Raw genomic sequence first — 25,698 nt, 5'->3', positions numbered from 1 at the left:
GTGATATTGACACTTGGCTGATAAGATTTGCATGAAACTATAGTCACTGGAGTCTTGTTTTGCAAATAGACAGCACTGCACCACCTTTATCAATTTCAAAAACACTTAGCTTTTTCATGCATAAAACGAGCAGTAACATTTTCCTAGATTTTTTTTTCCCTAAAAGAAGAGAGGGCATGGGGGAAGAGAGAAGCAAGTATTTCATTTATGATCAGTTCCCCGTAGTGCCAGGATGAACGGAAAAAAATGTGAGGCATTATAAATCCTTGTTTCACCCCTCTGCATTTATTTCCCTGCAAATGTCTTATGCAAATGTGGAACATTAGCATGCTCTTTTTCAACGCAGAGTCTCATATCTTGATAGTTTCTTCTCCCTCATTTTCTCTGTTTCTTCTCACTTCAGAGCAAGTATGTGTTGAAGGTTGTGCTTTATTTTTATTTTTTTAAAAAAAACCTTTAAGTGTCTATTACCCAATTGTTTCCCTCAGTTTTATAGAAACACACAAAGGAGGTACATTTATCACTTCTAATTTACCTGTTCAGAGTTGTCGCTTGGATTCACAGACTGCATATATAACAATGGAGCAGCTATTGCACATAAGAGAAAAAGCCTGAAGCCTTTCCAAGTACTTAGTGAGAATCTTGCTAGTTTCAGCTTCTGGACTGGAGTATTAATTGCCACAGATTCTGCTAATTCTAAGGACTGATTTACCTGAAACATTTCCCCCCCATCAAAGCTTAATGGTCCAGACAATTCTCAAACAACTGCATTTAACTCCATTTTTTTTCTACAATGAACCTGATATTCATTGGTCAGTCCTCTGATCAGTGGCTTCTTCTGCGACCCAAACAATATCATACATACTTACAAATGAGGCAGATAACAACAGATTTGATTAACCCCAAGATTTGCAGGAAAAAATACTTATATTTGCTTTAAAAATTTTTTTGATAGCTTGGGTTGTATTTAATATGGTGCTAAGCAGGTAGTTCCATCCATCTTATTTTTAATTGTTTTTATGAATTGTAGCCATGTGTTATCTATTATTTTATCTGTATACTGCAGGGATACAGAGAAAGTATTGGATGAACAATGACTCGGCATCTGATGATGCTCCTAATCACCACATTGTTCAGTTTAAGATCCATGGGAACTTTACTCCCAAATAAAAGTTCTTGGGATCACTGTGTCATGTGGTAATTCCCACAAATAGTGGCTTTCCCATGCTTATCACATCACACACACACACACACACACACACACACACACACACACACACAGTCATGGTATGTACTTGATTGAAATAGCCTTACACCCTAGGTCACAGGGCCCTATTCTATATTTCTGACCATTCTAATTCTAATCCTGATGTCCTATTCATTTTTGTGCTGCTGGTGGTCATTGTTTTAAGAATGCTTTAGAACAATTTTGCTTTAGCTCTAGAGTAGAGAAATTCAGAAATAATCACAGGTAAAAGCTGGGCTGGGTAATCGAACATAGCTTCAATGGTTGCCCTGCAACTCAGCCTGAATATAGATCACACTGTAGAATTGGATTTGGTACTTGAAATGTTGAAGCTGCTCTTGGGTTTTCATTGCATCTTTTGTTCACGGGTGAGTTAATAACATGTTCTTGTTTTATTTATCTTCCTTTTCCATGTGGGTTAGCCAACTCCAGATAAAGTACTGCCTGCTACAGTATATGCAGCTTCTGAGCCATGTAGTACTGCCATCTTCTTTTCTAAGGGCTTTTCCACTCACATGGCTATTTAAAATGTTTAACAGATTTCTCTGCTTACTAGCTCAGTTCAGAAGGCAAAGACAACTACAACTCCCATTTTCCCCATCAGCAAATGACCCTCCTCAGTATGCATGCATTTTCTAGGCCTTAATTAAAATGGAGTTTGTATTTGCTACCTCCCAGATTTGATTTTGCCTCCATCTTTAGTGGCTGGGAGGGAGAAAACTATATACGTGTCAGAGCAATAATTTTAACTCTTGTCTTTAACTTAATGCACACTACATTCTCACATGTGCTGCTGTCTCCTTCATTTTATCAGGATGTATTATATATTATATACATATAAGTGCTCCAAAGGGTTTAAGAATCTAATTCTTATGCTCCTGGGAGTTATCTTTTATTTTAGCATAAAAAGAGTGAAAACATAAAAACTATGAAATTCAAAAACAAAAATATTTAATAAGACCAAGTCTAAGAAAGCACCAAAGTAATTATGTCTTGTAATTACAAGAAATGAAAGTGCCCAGCTAGTTTGCACTGAAATGCAACATTTACCAGCCTGCAGCGTGGTAGAGATTAGCTTCTAATTGGATGGAATTAAAAAAGAAACAACAGGGGAGTGAATGGAACGGTCTTAAACAGTCTGCACCTTTACATGTAAGGGTTTTCTTTATGAACTTGAATGTGTTCTATGCTATAGTATACCAGACATCCTGTAACACCAGACATCCTGAGAGCTGTTCTATGAGCAGAAGTTAGCACAAATCTGAACACTTTGTTGATGAATACAGGTAACCCATTTACCAATTGTCAACATACCGTGATGTGCATATACTTCCTTGGTATAGTGGGTTGTATCTAACTCTACAAATAATGAAGAGGATTTTACCACACTTTCACAACATCAGTGACCTTATATCCCAAAGCATCCAGCCATTAATGGTAGTTATGAAATCAAGAGCCACATTTCATTTACAGAATCACAATTCTATCCCATACCCCCATTCTGAAAAGCCCATTCTGAAAACCCCAAAACCACACCAACCAATCAAGCTTCACATTCCCAGACCCTCCAAGTGACAGTCCTGAATTTTCCAGTGACAGTCCTAGATTTACAGAAGCCATTCCAGCTTCTGATTTCATCCTGGAATGTCCCACTTTTCCTTAGGACATCCCCATAGGCATAGGAGAAATGTTGGAGGGTATAGAGTTATGTGACTGCTGAACCAAGGGCATAAGATATCTAAAGGGAAGATTTTTCATGTTTCATGTTTTATTATGTTTTTATGTATGTTGGGCAGAGAAGAAGAAGAAGAAGAAGAAGAAGAAGAAGAAGAGATGATGATGATGATGATAACCTTATTTTCATCGGAGAAATGTTGAAGACTATGTATTCCTAGTCTCACATTTCTAACTCAGTTACAAAGCCAACCTTATATCCACAAACGGAACCATTGTTACTGAAACCCAATCAGATTAAAGTTCATTTGAAGCCTTAACACTGGGACATAAAATGCTGCTCTCACTTCTCTACCATGTGTCTCTCCAAACCCATCATTTTACATAGCACATGGGAAAGCATGGTTCTATAGCTCTGGAATAACACTCCAGAAGGCCCTGATTCTCCTGGAAGCCTTGGAGTAGCATGAAATCAAAGGCAGGGCTGCCTCAGCAGAACATGAGCTGCAGAGAGATTGATTTGGAAAGAGGTGTCCATGAATATCCAGTACCCAGACTGATCTGGGCTTTATAGGTTAGCCAGAACATTGAAGTGGACCTAGGAACATGCTGATACACTGTTTCTGTACCAGTCTAATGCACTTCTCTTTTGTTATTCTCATGCAGATATTATCCTCTGACTTCAGAACACATCAGTGCCTTCATTTTTATGTCTACTTTTGAATTAGGAGAAATCCTATTTGGAAAATGCCAAGAGGTGTCATTTATGTTAGCCAGTTAGTGATGGCATGTTGACTCCTAGCTGAAACCAGAACTGACACATCTAGTCAAGAAAGTGCCAGCTGGATGGATTTTTGCCCAGTTCCTCTCCCAATAGAAGGATGACAATGTGCGATTAATGACCAACCATGTGGAAGCTGCGAATTAGAGTTATTCTGCCACTACATGAAAGGCACTCAACAATGAATTATTCTTAGTTATCATAAACAGACATTGGGAAAACCTTGAGAGACTGCCACCATAAGACTTTTTGTTCCTGCTACTGAGAATCCTTCCCCAACACACATCAATTAAGCTTGATAAAGCAGAATAAATAAAAGTCACATGTGGTGTATTTCTGACTGACTGCATTGATTTTGTCCTTGTGGGTAGATTTAATTACACAGTGTATCCCAACATTGGTGTTTTGCTTTGGGTGAGGTGTTGTTTTTTTGTAATTTTGTTGGCTCACTTCATTCAATACCATTCTATTTCTCTGTTAGGGTTATGGAATAGCTTTCACAACCTTTCCATTCTGCAAATTTGTATCAGTGCCAGTGAGTTAAAAAACAAATGCCAATTGTTACAGGATATGACTACAAAAGTTTATATGGAAACTGTAAATGGTTGTTAGGTAAGCCTGATTTTTTTGTTTCTTTCCTCTTTCTTTCTTTTTATCAGTAATGAGAGCTGTTCTTTATGGCCGCTTGCATTTACATGGGCATATTCAGTATTTTGTGCACTGTAATGAAGGGGTTTGTCATTGGTTTTCTCCCAAGAAGCAGGCTTTAATTTCATGACTGCTGTCACCATCTGCAATGCTCATGGAGCCCAAGAAAGTAAAATCTCTCACTGCCTCCATTTCTTCCCCTTCTATTTGCCAGGAGGTGATGGGACCAATGGCCATGATCTTAGTTTTTTTCACGAAGACTCCCTGGAGAATACCATGATGTTGGTAAAGATTGGGAGCACAAGGAGAAGGGGACGACAGAGGACGAGATGGTTGGGCAGTGTTCTCGAAGCTACTAACATGAGTTTGACCAAACTGCAGGAGGCAGTGGAAGACAGGAGTGCCTGGCGTGCTCTGGTCCATGGGGTCACGAAGACTCAGACATGACTAAACCACTAAACAACAACAATGAAGGGGCAGTGACCAGGTACAATCTCTCCAACTGCTCTTCACAGCTTCACAGCCCCATGACCATTGCCCACTACGGTGTCTTCAGTTCTAGCCTCTACTTTTGCTTTCCTACCTCCATTTCCCACAAATTTCTTCTGTTACAAAGATTTCTTCCCTTCAGCAAAAGATGGGCCAAGGGCAAAAGGTCCCTGCATGCTCTGAGACATAGGATTATAGGGGGAACACACAGCTGACAATGGCTGTGTGTAGGATTCTCAATATTTTTTTCTGTCCAGCAAATACCAGTTTAATTGGCTAGGATTACCCTTTTCACGTTAAACAGAATTACTTCACTACCTAAGAACCCAGCACTTTCTAGTTAAGACACGAATGCAACCCAGCCTTCAAAAGAAGAAAGAAAAGAACAGCCTCATTTTAATTTCTCACTACAGGGAACGTTTTTGTTCATTTTCTTTCTCTATTATATAACCAATTATTCAGTCAGGGCTTATCCACACTTACCCTTTGCACCCTCTTTCCAGGCACAGGTCCACACTTTAAAGCTCAGTGTCCCAAGCATCCCCCCCCCCCTATTTAAAGCTGTAGTGCAATGAACAGCAAGTTGGTTGGATTCTCCTGTTCAACTTTAAAAACTGGGTTTTGGCGTGGAAAGCTCTGGAGCAGAAAGGAAAGAAAGTTCTAAAGTGTGGACTATGCCTGGAAAGGGCAGGGGTTGGGCCCCTCAATGGAGATGATGAAATCTATCAGTGCTTTGGCTAACCTTATATTACCTAGCTGCATTTGGAAAGATGCATTTGTTGTCAGAAGTGGAAGTGGAAGACAACTGAAGGATTGTTTCTTTCCTTGTGTTAGGTATATTTGGAAAATATACTAAAATTTAAATAGTAAATAAAACACCAAAAATGTCTGAGGCTCAAGATTAAAATAAAATCAGGTATGGCTATAAGATAGGCTTTCTTAACCTAGCTCCTTCCATATATTCTAGGCTTCATCACTGGTGACCATTAGTCATGCTGGGTGAGGCTGATGCGAATGATAGTAAAAAAAATCTGAAGGGGACAAGTTTGCAGGGAAGTTGCTATGGCATGAGCTGTCAACAAGCACTTGCATTTACTACTTCTCAACAGATCTGATTTTAAAGGTGATCCAAAGGAAAGGAATAGCCACGCTCAAATGTCTCAGCTCTATGACTATTCCTAAATCTACAGAAACAGGAACTTTTTTCATGGCAAACTAATACTGCATCCTATATCATTAACGATCTCTTGACAACAATGGAAAAATTGCCCTCCTGGGCTCCTTTGAGAGAGCGGGCAGGAATAATAATAATAATAATAATAATAATATGCCACTACAATGCTACAGGGTACTTCTAACAAGGAAAAGTGGGGTGTTTGAAAAGCATATATTGTAGGAAAGATTTTACTATTGTTTTTAAGAATTAATAACAGAAGTGCTTCAGTGTTCCTGCATACGCATTCTCTTGCTTGTATTCATTAAAATAAATCTAGATTAATAGAGCTATTTGCACAAAAAGGATTTAGATAGCAGGGAATCCATTTATTTAAGAAGCTTTGATGTTGTAGGTTGAGAATAATAAAAAACCACATTAGTGTTAGCAGTGGGAGAACTTACATACAGGTATTTTGTTTCCTCGAGTACTTTCACAGGAAATGCCTCTAAGTGGATTAGCTGGCAGGAAAGAAGTAAAGTGTAGTTATAAGCGCTTAGTTCTTAAATTTATAAAATAAAAATAAAATAGGATTGGTGTTCCCCTTCTGCCTTGAAGGGTCTGAAAAGCATACACTGAAATATGATTTGGAATAATAATAATATCTCTGTTTTTCTAGCCCAAGTACCAACTGCACCAACTGCTCAGTCATTTTTGTTGCTTTTAAAACAGCGAAGTGGTCCCAAAATAGTTTTGTCACTTTGGGAAAAACAGACACAAAGGAAACATTGTTAACAGAAATGCCAGTGTGCACTGCATGGTTGTTGTAAAATATGGATGGTTTCCTATTATTTACTCTGACTTCACTCACAAGGAACACAGTGCTCAACCTGGTGATAACAGAAAAAACAATATAAGGAGAGAGCTGCAGCCCAAGACAGGAAAAGAGGTGCCAAGGGAACGCCTCTCTATTTTAAATGAATTGTTGGCTGTGCCTCATTTCCAAAAGGAAACATTTAACCCTGAATAAGCACCTGGAACCCATTGGTATCTTGCACCACTTGAGGCATTGGGCTGTCTTTATGATGTATGGTTTGTTTACACATATATACAACCTGAGTCTACAATGGAGGGGTTTGCAGACTTGACAACGAAAGGAGGTGCTGCTTTTCCTATGGCCAAAGTCCTGGCTCACTCTCTCTCTTCTCTGCTTTTCCATCCTGCAGATTTTGCATGCCATTTCTAGATCACCTAACTCATCACTCAACCCCAACCTTTTGTCTTTCTAAGTAACAGACAGTTGAGGGAGGGAGAACCACCCATTTGCCCTCTGGCACAGAGCCGACCTCTTTGTTCCCAGGCTGGCCTTGCTATTCCAGCAATTGAATCCATGCTGGATCCAGGAATTAGAAGGGGGGCTCAGACATACATCCTACCCCCAACCCAACTCATAACATTACCCTGGAATCTTGCACCACTCTTAGATTGGGGTGGTCTGCAACAATGTGTACTAGAACTTTTATTACAAAAGATGTTTAGATAATCAGCCTAATCTGTCCCATTGTCCATGTGGAAACTATGTTTTGAGCGTTGCACTAAAGGGAAAGATAATTTCCTATTGTGCAACAGTATGAACAAAATGATGATCCTCTTTTAATCTGAATTGTCCAATTCACATTTCTCAAAATGGCAAGCAGCTGAAAGTGCCCCAGTAGATTATTTACTCCATCTGTTCATCTATATCAACATAACATTGGCATGAATCATGATTTTTTTTTTTGGTACTGATGCTAAGACAAAATGGATACTTGTGATGGATAGACTCCTGAAATAGGATGCCAACCTCCTTTCCTCTCGCTGTATTAAAAAAGTGTGACATTTATATGCATCCCACATTGTAATCTCAGTCTACTGGCAGTTAGAAATGGGATTGCACCAACCATACAGTCAGAGAGTTTCCCATGTTTAAAATGCTGGTCACTGTAGGGCTTTTGTTACTTTTGCTCTGGGGTCAACTGCTATAATAGCATGAGCCTTGCTAAATCTTCCAATTTCAAACAGAGAGTGTTGTCAAAAAGCACAATCAAATAGATGAAAAGCATGTCAGAGGGAGAAGATCAAAGACCAAAGGACAACCACCCTCACCTCAATGTTCACAGTTAAGACTCATTGTGGCCTCTTCATGAAGGAAGCGTTATACCAGGAGAGAGCAAAGTGGCAGGCTGTTTCTTATTACCTCTCATCCCCATGATAGAAACATCTGAGAGGGGCTGACTAAGTAGTTGAAGCTGAGAGTTGTTGTAACTATTGTGACTTTACGAGTCTTTCCACCTGATCTTGAAAAATCACTTTCGTGCTTTGTTTCTGTGACTGTCTGAAGTTTGTGAGAGGCAGCAACCAAGAGGGGCACTGGCTATAACCAGGTGTGGATATACTCACACAACACATCTTTTAAAGTCCATGAATGTCTCCTTCTCAAACATCTACTCTAGAAGTAGCCACAGTGATGTTTTCCATAAGTTATGGACAATAGCCCCCATCAACTGCAGCCAACATGACCAATGGGCAGGGATGACAGGAGTTGCCATCTACAATGTCTGGAGGTTACCTGTGCACTGTCCTTATGCCATGTATTCAAAATATCAAATTCTATGTGTAGACTGAGAAAGGAATAGTCAAAGTGTATATATACTCTAATTCAGTTTACATTACAGTGGTACCTTGGGTTAAGTACTTAATTCATTCCAGAGGACCGTTCTTAACCTGAAACTGTTCTTAAACTGAAGCACCACTTTAGCTAATGGGGCCTCCTGCTGCCGCTGCACCGCAGGAGCACGATATCTGTTTCCATCCTGAAGCAAAGTTCTTAACCCGAGGTACTATTTCTGGGTTAGCAGAGTCTGTAACCAGAAGCGTATGTGACCCGAGGTACCACTGTAGTAGTAAAAAGATAACTGAAAAGGTCTGTTCAATGTTTTGACTAGCTAGTAAGACCAATTTGGGGGGCAGGGAGAGTGAAGAGAGCGAGAGAGAAAGAGAGGGGGGGGCTTGATCTGTTTTTCAGTTCAAGTCCTAGTCAAACCCAATCTGAACTGCAAACTTAACTCTGCCTTTATTTATTCCAGTGCAGAACCTGAAACATTATTCGAATGCTAAAGCAGCAGGACTCCTTAGATGTGACTGTGAACAAGACAAAAACGAAAAGAACAAGTATGATATCATAACACCATCCATCACTCATTACAATAATAGATTCAGCCAGCAAGTGGTGTCAGAATTGTGACCAAAACAACGCTGGAGAGAAACAAGCGGAGACATGCCCAGGGCATGCAGAATACTAACTGCCTCCATGAAAAAAATTGTCCAGTAGTGACCAAGTATGCTCAGTGGTTACAAAATGTTGGATGTTGTCATGCTTTTCTCTGTTGGACGGGTGATGGAACACAGTACCCTGAAAAAAATGCATGACTGGATGCCTAAACAAGGTAACTCCACATTTGGTTGCAGGTTCCCCTTGTTATTATTCATTATAATCTTGTTATATTCCTATGGGGCATATAAAACAAAAAGGAGGCAGAAACACAAAGAAATGCAAGGACACAATGTAGTGCTTTATGGTGTACCTAAAATGTCTAAATGTATCAGAGGTGAAAGACTGGACGAGGACCATAATTGCTTTCCATCCTCACTAAAGCAGGAAACAGAAAGGTTTGTTAATTTGTTAAACCGCTTGGCCACATTTTGCTTTGAATTCTACCTCACTTGAGCTGCCATAGGTCACCAAATGAGTCTCATTAGCACAAGCCCTGCACAAGGTCTTCTGTTTGTGCAATGGGGCTTTCCCTCTCATTCCCCCCAGAGCCCTGCAAATTGGTTCAGGGGGTCAGGAGAACCCTCAGAATAGCGCAAAGGGAGAGGAGAGGGAGATTGTTCCATCTGGCAAGTTGAAACGTCTGCACTGACAAAATGTCCATTATGGTGTGACACTGAATTCCAACCATAAAGCTAAAAGCATATTCAACGTTTCTGGTTTTCCATTGTTTAATTCTCAATTTATTCCTTTTTAGATTTTTTAATCGAAAAATTTCACTAAGCATATGCAAATTTCCATGATAAGGTTTACAAAGTACGCTGATATGTATAAAAGAAGACACTGGGTGTTAGATGCAATAACGTCATAATAGTTGTCTGCCACTCTGTGGAGATGCTCCATAATTTTGGTGCTCAAATATAAAGGCTTGTTTTCATATGTTCAGAAGCCACGGAACAAAATTACCAGCAGAGTGCTTTGTTTCCATTTTATTAAATACAGTAATTATTGTATAAGCAGCATGTTATTTGGTGTGTCTGTAGATGTTAACAGTTCTATGCAACTCAGGGTTCTGAAAAGAATAGTGCTTTCATTCACTTATAAATAACCAGGTTGTTCCATTTATAGAGTAGACCGAGAGATCAAAGACCACTCAGTCTAACAACAACATTCTGTTTTCCTAGTGGGCCATCCCTCTCATATTAAAGTACACAGCACTGATTGGAAAAACCCATCATGAATCTTGTTCTTTTAATTGGGGGAAATATCACATGCAAACAGCAAAGTTTCAGATCTCACCATTGCTGTAGGTGAGTGTAACAAGAAGTGGGAGGAAGGACCGCTCCCCACATCAAATGGGGGGGGCATACTTTGCATGGATGTGTGCAGCACCCCTGATCCTACATGGCTCTTAGCAGTTTTGCCTGGCATCGCTCCCCACCCCCCCAGGCTGAATACCTGGAGATTTCTGCCCAACCTCAGACAGTCAACCAATCCCGGTGGTGGAGGCGTTGCCTGGGGGAGTTGGCGAGGTAGGGGGTGGGACTTTCCCACCCACACAATAGACGGTGGAATTTACCTGGGGGATCACAGTCAGCTCCAGAGCTTCGCAAGTGACATCACTGGAATTCATCCTACATCTGGAGAGGTGAGACTGGGGCCCAACCCTTATTAGCTTGGCTGGGTGGGCTGTGAGGAAGGCCTTGCCACATCATGCAGCCTTCTTCTCCTCCCCCCCAATGCCTGTTTTGGCCCCTTGGGGGGTGGAGGCGGCAGAAGGGGCCTCCCGGCTGCTTCCCGCGATTCTGGCATAGGCGCCGACTCCATGGGCCGCTCCACAGCCGCGGAGGACAGCTGCCCGGCTAGCAAGGTGCGCCGCGTAGAGCGCGGCCCTTGGGTGGCCCGGTGGCCAGGCAAGCTCGGGCGGGGACCCCCATGCGAATCTAAGACGGGAGAAGAGGGCAGAGCAAAGGGGGTCCCTTCCCCAACCTCCGGCTCTGAGACTTCCCTGCGCCCCAGAAAAGCGAAAGGATTTTCTCTTCTTCTTTTTTTATAAATATTTTATTAAGTTTTCAAATACAAAGTTAGAAACATACACTGAAGAAAAAAGTAAAAGAACAAGAAAAAGAAAAAGAAGAAAAAGAAGAAAAGAAAACCAACCATTCAACACATTTTTTATATAACTAACTGGACTTCCTCGCATCTCCCTTACCCTGCATTCTTTATAATAAAGATATCAGCAAATTATTACCTTGTTTCGTACCTTATTTTGTACTTTTCAAATACTATACCTCTAAATTTAACATACTTTTCATCAGTTACTTATATCTTAAATTAAACATAGTATTACCTTAGATTTTGACCTTTTCTTACTTAAAATATAATTTCCTGTTTCCCAAATCTAATTGCTGAAGCTATAGTTTCCGAATCGTGTAAATTTTTAACATTCATACAACTTATATTGTTTTTGTAAATAGTCCTTAAATTTTTTCCAGTCCTCTTCCGTTGTTTCTTCTCCCAAATCTCGGATTCTGCCAGTCATTTCAGCCAGTTCCATGTAGTCCATCAATTGCGTCTGCCACTCTTCCAGTGTGGGCAAATCTTGTGTCTTCCAATATTTTGCGATAAGTATTCTTGCTGCTGTAGTTGCATACATAAAGAAAGTTCTATCCTTCTTTAACACTTTCTGGCCAACAATGCCCAAGAGGAAGGCCTCTGGTTTCTTGGGAAAGGTATACTTAAATACCTTTTTTAACTCATTATAGATCATTTCCCAGAAGGCCTTCACTTTTGGAAAAGTCCACCAGAGGTGAAAGAATGTCCCTTCAGCCTCCTTACATTTCCAACATTTATTATCAGACAGGTGATATATTTTTGCAAGCTTGACTGGGGTCATGTACCACCTATAAATCATTTTCATAATATTTTCCTTCAAGGCATTACATGCCGTGAATTTCATTCCGGTGGTCCATAACCTTTCCCAGTCCTCAAACATGATGTTATACCCAATATCCTGAGCCCATTTTATCATGGCTGATTTGACTGTCTCATCCTGAGTGATTTTCTCTTCAACCTGCCCTCCATCCTCTTGCAGAAAACTCTTTGCCTGCCCTGCCCGTATCTCGTTTTTGCTTTTTAATTCCACACACGCACCCTTCGGACTTCGTGGCAATCGGGCGCGCGGGTGCGTTTCCTAAGAGAGTGAGGACCCCCGCCTCCTCCCCACCTGCTCCCTCGCCAGCCAGCCAGCTGCGCGCCCTAGCCGGAGAGCCCCGGCCGTCCCCGTCGCGCAATCGGCTGGATCTCCCTTCAGCAGGCCGTGCTCACAACTCGGCCCAGGGACCCCCAGCAGCGGATCTCTGGCTCAGCTGAAGAATCCGGCAACAAGCCCCCTCCTCCCCAATCGCTCCGCCGAAATACGCTCCAAAACCCCCCAGATAGGCCGCCGGCCGCCAAGTCTAGTGGCGCCCTGAGCGAGGGTCTCTCCCCAACACCGCCACCTCGAACTGCGTTCTCCCGGCTACCCGAGCGAACCAGCGGCAGGACCCCGGTATGGGCCCCCCCAATATTTTTTATAAGTCGGCGCCCCTGGATTCTGGGGGGCTGGGCAGGCTGGGGGGAGGGCTTGCCACCTGAGAGCCGGTCTTGGATTGGGGTGGTCTCCGCCTGTCCATGCAATGACGTACAATGGCTACCCATCTTGAGAGATAAGGAGCAAAGAGAATTGGTTGTCTGGATTTTCGCAATGACATAAAAGGACATGATCATGGCTGTCAGTAAGAAGGAAGGGAAGGGAAGGGAAGGGAAGGGAAGGGAAGGGAAGGGAAAGGAAAGGAAGGACACAGAGAGTGCTCCTATGATGGATAGATGTTGAGTCATCCTCCTGGAGACCCTGCAGCCAATCATGGCAAGGTGGAGAAACAACCAACAGGAGGGAGTGGGGAGTCAAAAGGTAGAATGTGAGAGTTTAACTGCCAGATAGAACTTGGCTTAGGATGCAGCTGGGTGCTTAGGGGTTTGTTAGGCAGGAAAAACTCATTTAATTTCTTTAGGACAGTAGTTCTCAAACATTTTTCCTCTGGGCTACACTTTCAGAATGAAGATTGGATCACATCACACCAAATTTTTAATCGATAAGTGGGATCATCTTTAAGGATGGTCCTGGTTGCGGGCAGGCCCCCAGGCTGGTTCCTCCCCCCCTGGTGTGGACGGAGTAATGCCGTCATTCCAGGGTGGCACCACGATCACCCCGGCTTCTTGGCCAATCACTTTTGTGTGGAGTGATCGTGGGGAGGGGGATATAAAAGTGGCAGCATGACTTGTGTCAGGCACCTACTTCCAAACTTGCAAAGCATGTGTTTGTTTAAAGTATTGTTTTATTAATGGCTGGAGAGGAAGGAGGACAATGTTCTTTTAAAAGGGGGAAAAATCCTGTGTCCCTGTATACAGCCTTTAAATTATGGGCATGTTGGTTCATGGTCAATCTTTGTGCTGCATTAACTGTTGAATCAGATCAATTTCTGTGAGTCATGGAGTTTCACAGGAATGTCTTTCCGCTCTTCCTCCGCTATGCATCTTCTAGGAAACAGCAATATAAAGCTGTCAATGCCTCTAAAAATATACGTTTCTATTTGCTTTTGGTGGACTTGAGATTGCTCCACAGCCATCCTTGTTTGCTCTTTTGTTCACAAGCACTAATATGCCCAGAATAAAACAAAAGACCAGGTAAAAATGTCTGGTCAGTGCCTTGAAAATTATAAATAGTACTTCAGCAGATTTTCACATGTTATAAGACTATTGTTTACCTAAACAAAGCTGAGGGGAAATGTGACTAGAAGAGAATAACTATTTTCCCAATTGAGCTAAGATCCCATGTAACATATGGACCAACTGAGTTAGAAATGTGTAAGAGTACTCATTTCTATGTATTTCCATTAAAAAAGCCTGCTAAGGAAGAATTTCCCAATTATCTATAGGGCACAAACATAGAAAAATATAGGTGGAAAGTCAAAGATTTATAATTATAATTTTCGATTTAATGCTGGAGTGAGGCACCCCAGATACAGAGGGCTGGATATAGCCCAGAGCTAGATTTCATACTGCTTTTTGAGTCTCCATCTGACCACCTGCCTTTCAGCAGGGAGGGGAAAGGGCTTTGATGTTGTACAGGTTGTTCAAACTGAAGCTTTTTTTCTCCCTAGAAGTTCTATCACAAGCAGATTAAAGCAGGGGGCAAATTTCTCCGCAGACTTGTGTTCCTCACAAATATACCAAAAGTAATTTATGCATTATGCCACTGATAAATGCAATTGCATTTTAAAATTTATGACTTTAAATATTTGTAAGTTGGGACTTGAAGTTCATCTGTGCGTTGGCCTTATTTCCATTCATCTGCAAGGATTACCAAGATCTTTTTATCTCCCCCCTCCCAAACAGGATATGTGTCTGTCTATCTATCTATCTATCATCTATCTATCTATCTATCATCTATCTCTATCATCTATCTATATCTATCTATCTATCTATCTATCTATCTATCTATCTATCTATCTATCATCTGGAGTTATGAAGAACTAAATATATGCCATGATTTCCGTGGGGAAGAGCTATGTTAGGGTTGCCATACATCCAGAATTTCCCTGACATATCCAGAATATTGCAGTCAGTGTTGGTGCCTGGGTACACGGAGCTGGATTCACTGGGCTTCTTGCACCAGCTTGGAAAACACCAGGCAGTTGCATTCTCCCCCACAAGCTACCCTCGGGATGATTCATCACTCTTCTTTCCCGATGCGCTTCTGCGACATATATCCGAAGACATATGTTCACAACACGTTAGCAGAGTCCAAGCAGAAGCTAGGCATTGGAGGTGTGGGTTTCTAAGCTACTTTATTATGTACAAAACAGAACAAAAGAAAACATGGCTCCTCTCTCCTTCTTCATCTCCGAGAGAGCAGAAAAGCAAAAGTACAGCATAACGGAACAGTGTAACTGAACTTCCGTTCTCATGACTCCAACAGTATGGAATGTCAACACAGACATGTGATGAAAACAATCACACATCCTGCAACGGGAGGAATGAAATCACAACAGTTGGCAGCAGTGTCCAGGCGGAAATCAGGTAAATGTCTGGGAAAATCCGGACATATGGCAGCCCATATCAGCAGTGTCTTTTTGATCCAGAGTTTTGATCCAGTAGAGGAATCCCAATATTAGTGGGGGGGCAGAGGACTCTTTTGATGATTCCTCCCCCTTAATGCCACCTCCCATTCTGTTCTAAAGAGTCCCATTGAAGGTTACAAAGGGAGGGGGAAACTGGCAAAGGTCACCTTCCCTCTCTTTCCGCCCAGTGGAAGCATCCCTTAGTGTAACTCTGCTCTGGCAATGCTACTGTTGTTTGAAGCAAAGTGTGAATCCAGTCCCATATCTGCTGCCAGAGCCTGCTCCATGGGTTCCAATTCTGGGGTTCTAAAATATGAGGTTTTGATTGGGGAAGGAAGCTCACAGACTCACTGCCCCAGCACTAAGTCTACCTGGTGATACTCTGAGTTTTTCCACAATGCCCACCGCCACTTCCTCACTGAGTATCATAACCCACTTTCGGTTGTTACCCATTATCATGTTCACAAAGTTGCCATCATTTTAAATCTATAGCGGATGTCTTTGTTTAGCAAGGACACCAAGCCTTTGACCATTCCAAAACTGTTTTCACTTTCGTCCATTAGCTTTGCAAACTCTGCTGCTCAGACCTTTTATCCGTCTCAAGTTCCTAGTCCTTGGTGAATAGACACTATTTGATACAATTGAGATATCCTCTATATAAAACGGTCCAACAGGGCTGATCATGACAGTACAGCATCAGTGATCCCTAAAACCCCCAAAGCAGAAAGGGTGCATAAAAGGATAACCACGGTTGTCAACTTGTCTCATAAAAGAAAGTGTGAACAACATGAGCATTAAATAATCATTTCTGACAGTCCAAGGCATTTTGTTTAAGACAAAGAATTCATCTTTAAAGTTTATAACACTATTTCCCCATACTTCCTCTCCCTGCCATAACAGGGCTAAACATGCCATCAATCAGAAAACCAACACAGCAAGACCTTGGGAGAAATCACTCTATAGAGGTGACCAATGATTTGACAGATTCATTAACATTAGCACCTGCTGTCACTGTGAGGATCACATTTTTTTAAAAATAGATACAATTTAACGAGGATGTAATTGCTACAATCAGATTATTCTTTATGTGTCCAATATATGGATCATTACATAATGATAATTTTATGGATAATAATAATTTTGCCTCAGATGTTGCTTTTATTCTTGTTGATACAGTATTTATTATTGTTTTACTAGTCATGTGTACTTCAAAAACATCTGCAGTACAGATGAATGAATATGCCAATTTTGGTTTCTTGTTTTTCTCATCTTAAGTTCAGTTCTCCACAACTGTTTGAGATGCAACTTTGTCTATTATACACATTTTTTTATATTTTATATTTTTATATTTTCACTAGTATATCCAGTCCATTGAACCCACTATTGGTCTCATCTGCTAAATCTGCCAGGACCTGTCTTCACATGCAGAGAAACTCCCTCACTCACCAAGCATTTGAGACCCATCGGCTACTCTCACCTGGTTTATGGAGGTTTCTGAACATACTGTAGAGGGAAATGAGGGGCAGATCGTGCTTATCAACCTGGGAAGGGAGCCCATCTAGGAGAATAAGACTCTGATCCTAAACCTCTGCTGCCTTGTGGGATATCTTTGGGGAAAGAAAAGGCTAAGGAGTAAACTCTAAAAAAATCTGGAGTGGAATCCCTAAGACAATCGGATAGTCTAGGACTGATCCCAGTTTTATAGCAAGTATGTTTTTGCTTATCATCCATTATACAAAACATGTCTTATAATACCTGCAGCTCATTGTGGTCTTTAGTATATCATGTATTCTCCCTGTATCCACTCATTTCAAAGCAGAGAAACATATCTGTTGCTTGACACTCACAGATGAGATTTATTTATCTGAAACCTTCTCAAATCAGCTTTCCAACCCCCAGAAGATGTTTGCACTTGTGTGATATTGGAGGATGTATCAGAGGAAAAATATCGCAAAACAAAGCCATAAACCATGGAAGGAAAAACGACAAAGATGTTTCCACACTGTGCAATGATGGTGATGTCCAAGTGTCATTACCTTTGTGTCTGTTCATAGTTTCAAATAAGAGCTTATTATCTGAGCCAAACATGGCTCATAAACATACTGAGGTTTATTTAAAGCATTAAATGCAGAAAAATCCTTCCTCCACCTTCACACTTAAAAATATTGTTTATTCCATCTCCAGGCTGTAATTTTCTAAATGCCCTGGTGTTTATTTCCCCCCTAGTCAACAGCATCATTTAACTGTACTATCAAATAAATATAAGACAAAACCACAAAAACTTCACACAATAGAGTTAAATGTATGAAATGCTAAATTTTGATATGCCAATGAAATCTTAGTAAGATGTGCTAGCATATCCAAAGTGTAAAGCACATATGAGAAACACAACTATGTACTCGAAAAATAATAACACCTTATACCAAAAATCACAAAAAGGGTGAATTAAGGTTGCAAAGGCAACTGCCAATGTATTAGCCTTTTCAAAAAACTTTCAAGTTGTTGACTTAACAACCTCAGTAACGGTCCTTTAAATGTCATTTTAAAACATGCAATTATCTAGGTTTTCCTAGGAACAGCAAAACCACAAATCTATTATGTATTTAAAATATGCTTTTAGGTTAAATATGCTTTTCAGAGATCCTCTGTGAGAGCTTTAAATTAAAGATATAAATAAGGAACTGGTATTGGAGATATTAATATTGTGCAGCTTGAAGTGACTGGATGCATGAAAACTGACTCCCTTTGAAAGGAAGCATTGTCCAGAGATTATTCAAAAACTTTACTTGCAGAACTTTCTTTATAACAGAATTAAAACATCAAATGATACATCCAAACAGTTTCATAAAACATAGGCTTCTCCAAGCATAGGCTTAGCATCATCTTAGAAATAAAATAACTTACAATCAGAGCTTGCAAACATAGCGCTTTTGCACTCTCTCTCACTCTCTCTGTCTCTGTCTCTCTCAGGTTCCATTTTGCCTACACTCCAGCCCTAAGGATGTATACTCCTGGACAGCCATTTATACCTCCTTACTCCGCAGAGCTTGTCAAGAAAGGCAACTCCCTTCAAAATGGTGATTTGAAATCCAATAGCCTCCCATGTGGTCTAAGGTTAAACACTCATGTGTTAGCTAGCAGAAAACAACAATAATTATCAATTCACTTATAGCTCAGTGTCCCTTTCTTGGCTTAAATATAGCCCCATGGAAAATCCCCATGTTAAAGCCTTCAGTAATATGCATTTAGACATTCACCATTTCAGTGTTAATTAAACCAATTATACTTAACAATTGGGGCAGGGCAGTGGAAAAGAGAAGGATTTAGGAAAGAGGTGGGAAGGGACCTGCCTGCTTGCCTCTCAGCTTCATAGAGGCAAGCTCCTGGCTAACTTGAACTGAGGCGGATTGGAAGGATGTGCAGGCAGGCAGGTGACCTCTTCTAGACAGGTGAGGCAGGATAAGATAGATAGCTCTTTATAATTAATATATAGTTCAGGGAGAGGTAATACATGGTTGGCGACCTGATCTGGCCCCTCTCAAGTAATTTTTTTCCTGCTGCCTCCAAGGCCTCACTGATGCTGGTGACAGCAAAAGGAAAAACATAAAGCAGACATAGAGCATACAATTACCTGGGCACAATTCAAAATGTTGGTTATGACCTAGAAAGCCCACACGGCTGAGGTCCAAGCTATCTGAACAACTGTACAAGCCTGCCCAGGTTTTGGTATATTTGGGGGAGGTCCTTCTCTCAGTCCTGCCACCCCCACAAGCACGCTCAGTAAGGACTAAAGACAGGGCCCTCTCTGTGGCTGGTCCCAGACTTTGAAATTCCCTTTCTAGAGAAATTACACTGGCTCCCTCCTTGTTGTCCTTCTGTTCCATCAGGCTTTTGAGAACAGACTGCATTTAATGAAAGGGCTCGTGCCATGCAGTTTATAAATATACAAATAGAATGACAGTTTTAATTCTATCGATGTTGAACTGCTTTTTATAGACCCCAGCTATGTTTTAGCTGTTCTTATTTTTATCTGGAAATCACCTTGAGTCCCTGTCAGGGAAAAAAGTGTGGGTATAGATAAATAAATAAATCGATAGCAGCAGCAGCAGCAGCAACAACAACAACTGGGTTAGGAAGAAAGGACACTCTGCCCTGCCAAGTGCCCAGAAGAAATGCAAATATCCCCTTTCCCAGTCATTAGATTGATCACCCCCTTCCTCAGTGGATCTACGCAGATATGCTGAGAAGGTGGGGGGTGTTTGTCCCTGTGGGTTGGCCACACCCACTACTGGCATGTGGTTCCAAGAGAGTTGGCCAACAGTTGGCTTTTGAGGCAGAGGTTCTTAGCCACCCCCAGTATAGAACACCTTATTGTTCAATATGGTAATATTTCCCATTAATATGGCACTATCAGAAGTGGTTCATCTGGTGGGGCAAAGCAAATAAAAAAATGTGGGAGGAGCACTCCAGTATCATTGCATATTGTTGCTCCACAGTTCAAAAACTGCAAGGTATCATTTTTCAAATTTATCCAAAGGCCAAACTAAGACTCAGTTTGAAGACTGCAACCTAGGTTTTTTTTAATGAAGTATGTTTGAACATGTATATAGTGTAAAAAATGAAGTTACTTCCCTCCAAGTATGCCTTTTAGCATGAATGATAGTACTTAGAGATGGAAAGATATTTTAGATCTACTTAGTAACAACACACAAAAATAGAAACAAACGCGAATGATACTATTAAACCTGAGTGCAAAAAGCTAAAAAGCCTTGGTTTTTCAGTACATTAAGCAATTAGGATCCCTAATTTAAAAAGGACTATTTTCCTCTCTCATCAATTTAAGCAGATGTAATGCTGCCGCTCGTTCACCTTCCCTTTGGCAAGTACGTGTTAGCAACTGACAATCATCAGACATGCTGAAAAGAGTCCATTTTCATTCTCTTTGCCTTGAACCTATGGTTGCTTTTGGAAGAGAGATGCTTGCATTTGGAGGATGGGTGGTGTGAGGTTAAATTCTCTATGTCTAGGCAATGATGTCCTACCAATCCAACTTAGTCATGTTAAAACCTTAATTTTTTTTTTGGAATAGATATCAAAGAGGAATAAAAAAAAAGTTTGCTATATATTTCTTATCGGCAGAGTGGGAATGCACATCTTTGAGGCTGCATTTGTTCATAGGAACACAGAAATTTCACTCCATGAAATTTAAATTAAATTGTCACAGGTCTAGGTGCTATGATTTGAATTAAATTGGGCTGTTTCCTGGGTTGCATGCTACATTAAACACATTAATTTTAAAGCAGTTAAAGCAAATAGATATTCTTGCATGATTTTTTTTTTAAAAAAACCAACATTTTCAGCTCAGTCCTATGGCTGCCTAGTTAACAGAGTTCCATAGCACTCACTCCTAAATATGAATGCATAACACTTCAGTTTGCACTTCAGTTTGAACTCAGAAACAAATTTCATTCATTTCAATGGGACTTTCATCCAAGTATAAACATGCTTAGCACAATTCGTATGGCATGTTTATGGATTCATTCCCCAAAGAGATGCACAAGATGGTAGTGTTTATGTCCTCAAATAACATCCCAGTTTCTCCTTGCAGTCTGCCCTCAATTACTTCCTCTTGGAAAAGTATTTTTAGAACAGCAGTCAGTTCCAGACCCTTAATAAAGCACTCCAGACCAAAAATAGATCATCGCATGCCTTTGTAATTTTGATCTGTATCCAAATACTGATTGTCACCTGTTTCACTCAAACTGTCACCATGGAGATTGGCACTTGCACACCAAGAGGGCTAAACGAAAAGCCAGAAAGGAGGTTGCATCCTTGGGAGATGATAATTCTGTGAACTCAATTGGTAAGAATTTGATGTACCGGTTCATTGTATTTACTCCTTTCTCTCCACTTTCCCTTTATGTCAGTTGTTGATGTGTTGATGAATAATTGCATTTTTTTTTAATAGCTTATCAATAAGAAGTAAACAAACAAACAAACAAACAAAACAAACTCTGTTCAAATGAATGGCTGTATCTGCTTCTCAGAGGCCAACTGATTGTAGATATTAGGGAATATTCAGTCAAAAGTTCTTCAGGATTTTTTCCAAGCCATTGGAAGAATGGCATGGAAGTAAAAATGCCCTGAGCTATGGACACTTTAGAGTTGGGAACTGCAGGTGCTACAATCCTATTGTGTCCATGCTCTCACCTTCCACTGCCTCAGGCTCAACATTTTACCATGCATTTTGCAATTGAGTACACAAAAGGAATAATTTCCCATGCAGTGACAAATACATTTCATAGCCCAGTACTCTTTGTAATTGCCAAGTGGAGGGGGGTGTTTCCCTGTTTTTTAACATTTCACACATAACGTCAATCAAAGGTGCTGGGCCACCTGATGGTAAATCCTTAAAGTTCTCCTTGACGCCAATTAGTTACTCATTTATTTACTCATTAACAGACTTCAGTCACCTTGTCATGTTCTCAATCAGGATTGATTACTAGGCTCTTTTCCAGTCCTTTGGGAATCCCATAGCTTATGTGTTATGTAAACATCCAAGGGAGCCCAGTCATGGGAGCAGAACTTATTGATCTTTCTAGAAGCAATGTTGGAGAAACCACAGAGCAGAAAGCAACTGCTTTGCCCCAGGCAATTGCACAAGAAGTCTGATATTATAGAATCAGCTTAGTTGCTACTCCCCTGCAACTACAGTATTGTAACACAGGAAAGTACAGGACAGGAGGATCATATGGAAAGAAGTGTGCTATTAGTACATTACTTCCCCACCTATTGCTGCTGAGCTTGTGTTTGGTTGCACATTTGGGGTTGATGGGGTAGTGGATTCTGCTGGGCAGCTGTTGATGAGTAACAGCAGTTAGAATATCACAAGGTCTTGAAACATGGGGATTGTCCCACTGCCTCCTCATTATGCGCCCATTGACAATAACAGGAAGCTAAGTCCATCTTGTTTCAGAGCTGCCCTGTTACTACCTAGCATCTCAACCAGCCACTAGAACAATGTTTTTGATGCTATGCGGACTACTCTAAGGAGGTAATACTTGAGGAAAGCTGCATTTCATCCATTTCCTTCAGTTGTCTTGGAGCCATCCATAAGTAATGCAATCAAAGCCCAGATCACCTCCAAATTAGCTGGTCCAGTTTGCAATTTGGCCAAATCTGGTGCAGACCCAGCAAATTAAATGGTTAGTGGAGTTACATAAAGAAAAAAGATTCAACAAACGACCAGTTGAAAGGCATGAAGACATTCCAAGAAACCTCATAAACCCCTTAATTGCTCTATTTATTATATGATACTTTTTCTTTCTCTGAGAAAAATTGGCTATAAATCCTCTAAGTAAATAATCCTGATTCATAGGGATGACATTCCCCCCCCCACATAATGGTGCACCTTCAACAAGGTTCTGCACTCCTACGGTAGCAGGGTGGCAAGTATATACAGAGATATTGCGGAGGGTGGACAACCAGACCATTCCTATTGTGAGACTCAAGTGGCTTTAAAAAAAAACACAGCTGAAAAATTATACAGTGGTACCTCTGGTTACGTACTTAATTCGTTCCAGAGGTCAATTCTTAACCTGAAACTGTTCTTAACCTGAAGCACCACTTTAGCTAATGGGGCCTCCCGCTGCTGCCACCGCACAATTTCTGTTCTCATCCCGAAGCAAAGTTCTTAACCTGAGGTAATATTTCTGGGTTAGCGGAGTCTGTAACCTGAAGCATCTGTAACCTGAAGCGTATGTAACCCGAGGTACCACTGTAGCACCATTTTCACTACAAACTTTACTTCATGTTAGTATGGAGTAAAGTGTGACTGTGGGTATGGAGCCAGGAGAAGGCAGTTAATCCTATTAATTGAGGAGGAGATCTTGTGTAAATGGCACTAGTTTCTTCTCCAAGAAGTTTGCTTACTACACCACATACTTTTCAAAAGCAGCAGCCTATGAAAGAAATTTGAGGTTTCTTTCTGCTACAAAGTACAATTGCTCTTTTACAGCTAGTCATTAGTGGTTAGGCATACAATGAACACATCTGATCTCGCGGCAGTAAATATATGGTGCATAAATGGGGAACTTGCAGAAAGGGTAAATCTGTGCCAACAGTGCAATCAGAATGTTTATGTTTATCACATCCCTTTATATAGCACATTACAAATCGGTCTTCAAACAGTTGAGAATTGGTGAGATGGCAGCCACCATCCAGGCAACATGGTAAATACTGCATTGTTACATACCACCTCAATCTTTGAATGGTGTGAGTTTCCAGAGGTCCAGATGCCTTCTCAGGCTTCATGTTTCCTTTGGAATCGAGGCACAGTGGAGACTGTTGTATCTTTATGCTATACAGTTTCTTTACATATATTTACAAAACTTGCCCCACAGCTAGTTTTGGATTGTTTGTGCTCAGATCTGATTGGGATGGTGGAAGGCTACCGCTGTTACCATTTTCTGTGCCTCTGTTGTTGCCTCCCACAATTTCTTACTCAGTTGAGGCTTGTGTAAATCATAATCATGACAATTTATACCCCAACAATCTGGCTGGGAACCAGAGCCTAAAGCAAGAATGGCTCACTTGTGGTCCTTCAAATATTGTTGGGTGGGATCTTCCCATCACCCCAGACCATTGACCACATTGGCTGGAGCTGAGAGGGGTTGGGTCACAGGTTAGCCACTCCTACATAGGCATGTGTGTGTGCTTCACAAATGTCTCTAAAACATTTAGAGATGGAAATATTTGCAGGAGTTAGCTCAAGTGATGTGTACCAACCTGGATGGCTTTAATAGAGGATTACACACATTCATGGAGGTAGAGACCTATCAGTGGCTATTAACTGTAATGGCTATGCTTCACCTCCACTGTTAGAGGCTGAACGCTTCTGTCTACCAGCTACTAGAACAGCAGTCTTTGTGTGCCTGCTGGAGGGCTGGAGGGCTCACTGTGTGTCAGTGGCCCCATTACCGGAAAGTACCTTCTGAAGTTTTTTCTTAAAATAAAAAATAAGAGCAGGAGAAAGTGAGAAAGTTCCATAGCCTTACTTCATACCAAAGCTGTATCAGTTACTGCCATGGAAACACTTAATCTAGTAACTCTCACAATAGTGTGGGCGGGGTAGGATAATACAGCTTTCCCTGTAAACTAGCAAATAAAAGGAAACCCTATAATTTAACACATTTTGTCATTAAACCCTGTCTTTAACATCTATAAGTCTATTCTTCTACATGAAGCAACCAATCTGGGGTTTGGTCAAGGAGAATGAACTTCTTAATATATACCACCAGTGTGTTTTTCTTGCCACACAGTTTTCGGAACTTGAGAAAACCTGTGTGATAAATGCATTACTTTAAGTCCTAAGCACAACTATAAAATGTGTTTTCTGTAGCTAGTACTACAGTTTGAAAAAGACACATGGGATATGCCTAGTATTTGTGAGGGCAGCATCATACCATCTCAGCCTGGATGTGGGAGCAAATACAACTGAATTGGTTCCCCAGAAAAGCAACAACACCAACAACCAAGCCCCTTTATATAAAACTACCACATCGGAGGAAAGGTTATTTATTTGTTTTCATTCATTCAAAGGAGGAGGACAAGGCAGGGTGCACAGGCTTAATGGCCAACAAGACCTGCTTAGTAGAGTTGGGCAAGCACCAAAATGTTCTCTCTCACGCCCCCCCCCCCAAGTTATTTGCTGCCCTTCAGAGTTAAAGTTCTTCTGAGTCGGTTTTCTGGGCTTTCAACATCAGTGCTTGAAGGGCACATATCAGCTCTGTACATACTATCCCTGAGTTTGCCCATGGCAGGAAGAGCTCACTTAAGAACACAAGAAGAGCCTGCTGAATCAGGACAGTGGTCCATCCACTGCAGCATCCGGTGCACTGGACAGTGGCTAATCAGATGCCTGTGCGAAGTTTACAAGCAGGGCCTGAGCTTTAACAGCATTCACCTCTCCTGAAGTTTCCAGAAACTGGCATTTAGGAAGCATTACTGCCTCCAGGTGTAGGTGCACAGCATAGCTGTCATGGTTAGTATATTTGATAGCCTTATGCTCACCTAGGGAAAGAGAAGTGTGTAGCAAGAAAAGAAAGGGTTTGGCAGTGGTGAGAAATGATATGCTGAGCATCTTTTCCCACCAGGGATTATGGGGCCCAATATTGCCAGTGGGCTGCAATGCTCAGAGAATATTTTTCATCAGAAGAGGAGTCCATCAGACATGTT

At 41.1% G+C, this 25,698-nt stretch overlaps 1 protein-coding gene across 1 annotated transcript in view; it reads left to right on the top strand.

Annotated features, from left to right (window-relative positions):
- The first annotated feature begins 10,890 nt into the window (after positions 1-10,890).
- LOC310704368 (uncharacterized protein) overlaps positions 10,891-25,698 on the top strand; it is a 30,244-nt gene continuing 15,436 nt past the window's right edge. The window contains exons 1-4 of the mRNA XM_083497728.1: positions 10,891-10,949; positions 15,321-15,421; positions 16,363-16,427; positions 21,239-21,325. Of these exons, the coding sequence (XP_083353854.1) occupies positions 15,327-15,421; positions 16,363-16,427; positions 21,239-21,325 (247 nt within the window). The 5' untranslated portion in view covers positions 10,891-10,949; positions 15,321-15,326. The remainder of the gene's footprint in view (positions 10,950-15,320; positions 15,422-16,362; positions 16,428-21,238; positions 21,326-25,698) is intronic.

The sequence above is a fragment of the Podarcis liolepis genome, assembly GCF_965112155.1.
Source record: "Podarcis liolepis genome assembly, chromosome: 3".
NCBI lineage: Eukaryota > Metazoa > Chordata > Lepidosauria > Squamata > Lacertidae > Podarcis > Podarcis liolepis.
The sequence above is the reverse complement of the archived record's forward strand: the minus strand, read 5'-3'. Positions and strand labels throughout refer to the sequence as shown.